The following is a 4,372-nucleotide window of genomic DNA, read 5'->3' as shown; positions in this document are numbered from 1 at the left end:
CGACTCCCGGCGGCCGCAGTCACAGCAGATGTCTCCTACACTGTCCCCTCTGTCACCCATTACTCAGGTAGGAACTTCCTTGGAGAATTCCGTGTTTTCAGGCACAGGTTAATTGTGTTACTGGACCCAGGGGGAAGCTGGCTCTAAGGCTGAACTTCCTCCCTCTTGTTCTGTCATTTTCTTCTGTGTTCGTTAATTCAGAGCCTTAAAAAGGGGGAGGTTTGGAGAGGGGACAGATTTTACTTTTGCTTTTCGAGAACTGTGGCAAGAAACATCTCTTGGGACACTTTAATGTTACTGTCCCAAAGTTAGTGGTGAAATTTCTCTATTCATGAGTGAAGCTCACATGGCTTTTGAAATTGATTTCCTGAGTGTGACTCTGTGACTGATGAGATGATCAGTTTCTGACCTGGACATTCAATTGAGCCTCTTTGTTTCTTGCACACTGGAGGTGATGTTAAGTCTTTTGAAACATGTTCTTGACTGTTTCTGAACCTTTAGATAACATTTTTTAAATGCAAGATGAGATTGATTTAGTGCGTTTCTCTTGGAGTGAAAGCTGATGTGCTGGAAAGTGACGGGGAATTACGTGCCAGAGTGGATGACTTTGGTTCTTCTTTTCAAGGCCGTGGCTATGGATGCATTGTCTCTGGAGCAGCAGCTTCCCCCATATCCATTTTTTACCCAGACAACTTCCCAGCAACAGCAGCAGACGCAGGTGGCGAGTACCCTGCCTCAGAACACTCCTTTAATGCAGACCTCTGGCTTACAGCGAGGAGCACAGCTCCCCCCGCTCTCCGTCACGGTACCTTCTACCATCCCACAGTCACCTCCGGGTAGCCAGACCCAGCCATCCATGGGGATAGACATCAACTCGGTAAGCTTGGCTGCATCCCAGAGCACTTCATCCGGCACAGCTTTCATCTGGAAAACCCAGCAGTGTACAGCCTAGAGCCAGAGATCTGGCTGGGCAGACCCTCCCGTAACTCTACTTTGAGGCAGAGGCTGAAGTAGACTTAGAATGGATTTGGTTGAATCCACATTTAAATGTTTTACAGAGGAAACCTTGGGTTTAATGTGTGCTTAAGGTGGCCAGATGTTCATAATATGGTGTCCATGTTTGATTAGACCAGATTAAATAGATCAGCATTGATTTCATACCTTCCTGCTGCTGCTGCATTGATACGTTCCAGGGTGTTAGATGTAATGTGCCGCAGCACCTTGTAGGCTCCTCAGTGTGCTGTAGGCTGGAGGAGCTGGAGCTAAGAGTAAAGAAACCAAAATGCTAACAAGCATTTTTCTGAAGTTGGAGAGAATCAGGTGTTTTCTCTATTTTCTATGTTTAGAACCCTTTCATTTTAAGGAATTTTAGAGTACATTATTATCCAAAGCCTGGGTATGTGCCTGCCTTCAGATGCTCAGGAGGACTGGAGTGTGTACATACACTCCCCAGGGATTTACAGACACATTTCTTGCTTGTTTTAACATGTTCTGGTATGAAATGTTGTGTCTCAGAACCTGCAAATCCAAACTGCAGAGACCAGGGTGACCAGGGGGGCCAGGGAAGGGTTTCACAGCTTGTTCTCTGCTCATTGCGCCCCACTAGGTGGGATCTGGGTGGTCTGACCTGTTGTGTCCTCCTGGCAGTGTTGTAGGGACAGTAACTGGTTTGAGGCTGAGAAGAAATCGTTGTCTATTGATCTATCACTTGATCGGGGATTTCATTTGTGGCTGAGTGCTGATAAGTGGTTCTTGAATGAAGCTGCTTCCCTTTCAGGGCTGGAAGGGGAAGAGGGAAGGACAAATCCAGCAGTGGAAAGGATACCAGCCCACTCAGAATGTGCCCCAGTGCTTTGATTCTAATACTCACGTAGCTACAGATGATTCTGATTTTCATTCTTTGCTTTCTGTGTTGCTTTCCTCATCCTAAACTTCTTTATGCCCTTAACTTTTAGGGTGCTGTGCTTATCTTTCCAAGCAACTCAAAATAATAAACTGAAGTTTGAAGCTAGTTTATCCAAAAAGCCATTGGAGCTGTGCTGTGGTCTCACTGACAACTTCAGTGCAGGTTTTGTGGAGTGATATCGAGGTTCCTTTTGCTGTAGTTTGGTTACTCACTGCTTAAAGTGTGTGAGTAGCAACATGTAGCAGAAAGGTTCAGATATATTTTCGTGAGCTTCACAGAATTTGGTGTCAGGAAGCATCAGTAGCACAGTGTTCTGCTGGTTAAAGTACTCCTTTGCTTACAGCTACTGGATTTCAGATTCTCCTCAATCATCTGTTAATTTCTGAAGGAGGTATGATGAGAAGAGCTACACTTACTATTTAATTACTGCAACTTCCTATTTAAATGCCATGAAGATGATTAATTTGTTCAAATCTGGGTTCTTTACGACCCCCAAAAGAGGTAAATCTTTGCAAATGTGTCCTCAAAATGACAACCATGTAAATGTCACTAACACAAACCTGCAGAATGGAGTGGGGATTCTCAGACAGTGTCTGCTCCATGTCCTGGGGTAAAAGGCAGCTTTGAGGATTCCAGTCTGCATGGATGTAACTTCTGTCTTGACAAGGCTCTTTGAGAGCAGGCAGAGGGATAGGAGAAGGACTTCCCGAGATGTAAGCACAGGTCAGGGGTGTGTGCGTATAGGAGGTTAAATTGGAGAATAAATGACAGGATTTTTGAGTTATTCCCAGCTTTCAAGGCTTCTTTTCCCTAAATCAGATTGGAACTTTTTAAAAATTAAGGATAACTGAGACCAGGGAGGAAACACTCCATCAGTTGTGCTCGTGCAGCAGCACTCCCCGCTCCAGCCAGGCCCTGCCACACTGATACCCTGCCTCTGCATCGCTCGCAGTAATCCTGTCTTCACACATAGCCAAGAACTCCTCCAGAGGATGGTTTCTCCCAGCTTCCTCAAGCTCTGTACGCCAAAAGTTGATAATTTTCCAAGCTTCCATCAATCCCATGGTCTTTAATTCTGTGTTGTTCTGTAGGCTTCACTCCAGCAGTACCGCAGTAATGCTGGATCCCCAGCCAACCAGTCTCCCACCTCTCCTGTCTCCAATCAAGGCTTCTCTCCTGGCAGCTCCCCTCAAGTAAGGGACTCTGTGCTTCCACAGGCCTTGCTTCTTGTGTTTGTTTGAGTTGAGTCTCTCCATTACTGACCCATAGCTGTCTCACTGTACCTGTGTGTGCCTCATGCATTACCAATGTCTCATCTTGTTTGCAGTTTCATTCAGTTCCAGAGTTTTTCAATAGCTGGTGAATTGCCTTTTGATTGATCAAAGCTACGATTTGAACACTGTTAAACTCAGTTCTTTCTCTGGGGTGCACTGTGGACAGAACCTCCAGGGAGAACCCTTCAGTCAGCAATACCAGGTAGAGCTGATGGACAAGGCAGGGGGGAGAGAGAGGGAAACCTAAGTGCTTCCTGCAGCAGGGTAACTCCTGTGGCACTCAGTAGGCTACTGAGTGTGTGGCCAAATACCTTTCCATCAGGACCTTTTTTTTTTCACATGGGAACATACACTTTGAAAGAAACCACTGGAGAAAATGCTCTTAAAATTAGCAGCTCTGTGTTGTGGCTTGCAAGGAATGGGTTCTGAACATGCTCTCTTGCATGCTGGCTGGTTTTTCCCCCTCTGAGTGTACATTCTTCTGCATCCACGTGTCCTATATACAAGTCATAGTTTGGGGTGTGTGGAAGGGGAATTTCTACCTGCCAGCAGCAAGGCAGTTGAGCAAGTGTTTGGGGGTGCCCCAATGTGAGGGAGCGAGGGCATTTCAGCACAGAAATAAGCTCCATAGGGCTGCCCTGTTCCTAGATCCCACCTGTAGGAACAAGGTGCAAGTTCTTCCAGAGCATCACAACAGAATCTGAAAATACATTTTCTGCTTCATCATTTAACGTTTAAGGCTGCAAGGAAAATCCTGCCTAAAGAAGTGCTGCCCCTTCATGGTTCCAAAGCAGAAGCTTTGTCTCTCCTTGCTATTAGCCAGGGACAGGTCACTGGTAAGCTCAGCAGTAGAGCCCAGTGTCAGGACAGTCTGGATTTTCTTAACCCCTGCTGAATTGCTTCTTAACTTCTCTCTCTTCTGCTGCTTCTGTGAGTTCTGCTGCTCTGGGTGTGCCCCAGAGGAAACAAGCAAACTCACACCTCGAGGCTGTCACATAGAGCAGAGCTGTTGCCTCTCCTGCTGCGGGTTCTCAGGCACTGCACCCACAGTTGATTTTTGTGTTGATTTTCTTCCCCCCTTGGCTTCTCAATAAATTATTCTTAGTTTTGTCCACAGACTTGTTGCCACTGGTCAGGCCCAAGTGCAGCCAGCAGTCCCCGGTGGAGCACACAGTGACTCTATCCTGTCAGC

The 4,372-nt window shown here is 46.4% G+C and overlaps 1 protein-coding gene across 1 annotated transcript in view; it reads left to right on the top strand.

Moving 5' to 3' along the window:
- Positions 1-4: 4 nt before the first annotated feature.
- The window catches only part of LOC104404051 (CREB-regulated transcription coactivator 1-like), a gene marked incomplete at its 5' end in the record, with an annotated part of 10,395 nt that continues 6,027 nt past the window's right edge, over positions 5-4,372 (top strand). Inside the window, 3 exons of the mRNA XM_010012393.1 lie at positions 5-67; positions 626-877; positions 2,998-3,099. Of these exons, the coding sequence (XP_010010695.1) occupies positions 5-67; positions 626-877; positions 2,998-3,099 (417 nt within the window). The remainder of the gene's footprint in view (positions 68-625; positions 878-2,997; positions 3,100-4,372) is intronic.

This window comes from Nestor notabilis, unplaced genomic scaffold (assembly GCF_000696875.1).
Source record: "Nestor notabilis isolate BGI_N333 unplaced genomic scaffold, ASM69687v1 scaffold34493, whole genome shotgun sequence".
Lineage (NCBI taxonomy): Eukaryota > Metazoa > Chordata > Aves > Psittaciformes > Psittacidae > Nestor > Nestor notabilis.
Note: the sequence above shows the minus strand (reverse complement) of the source record. Positions and strands in the feature narration are given on the sequence as shown.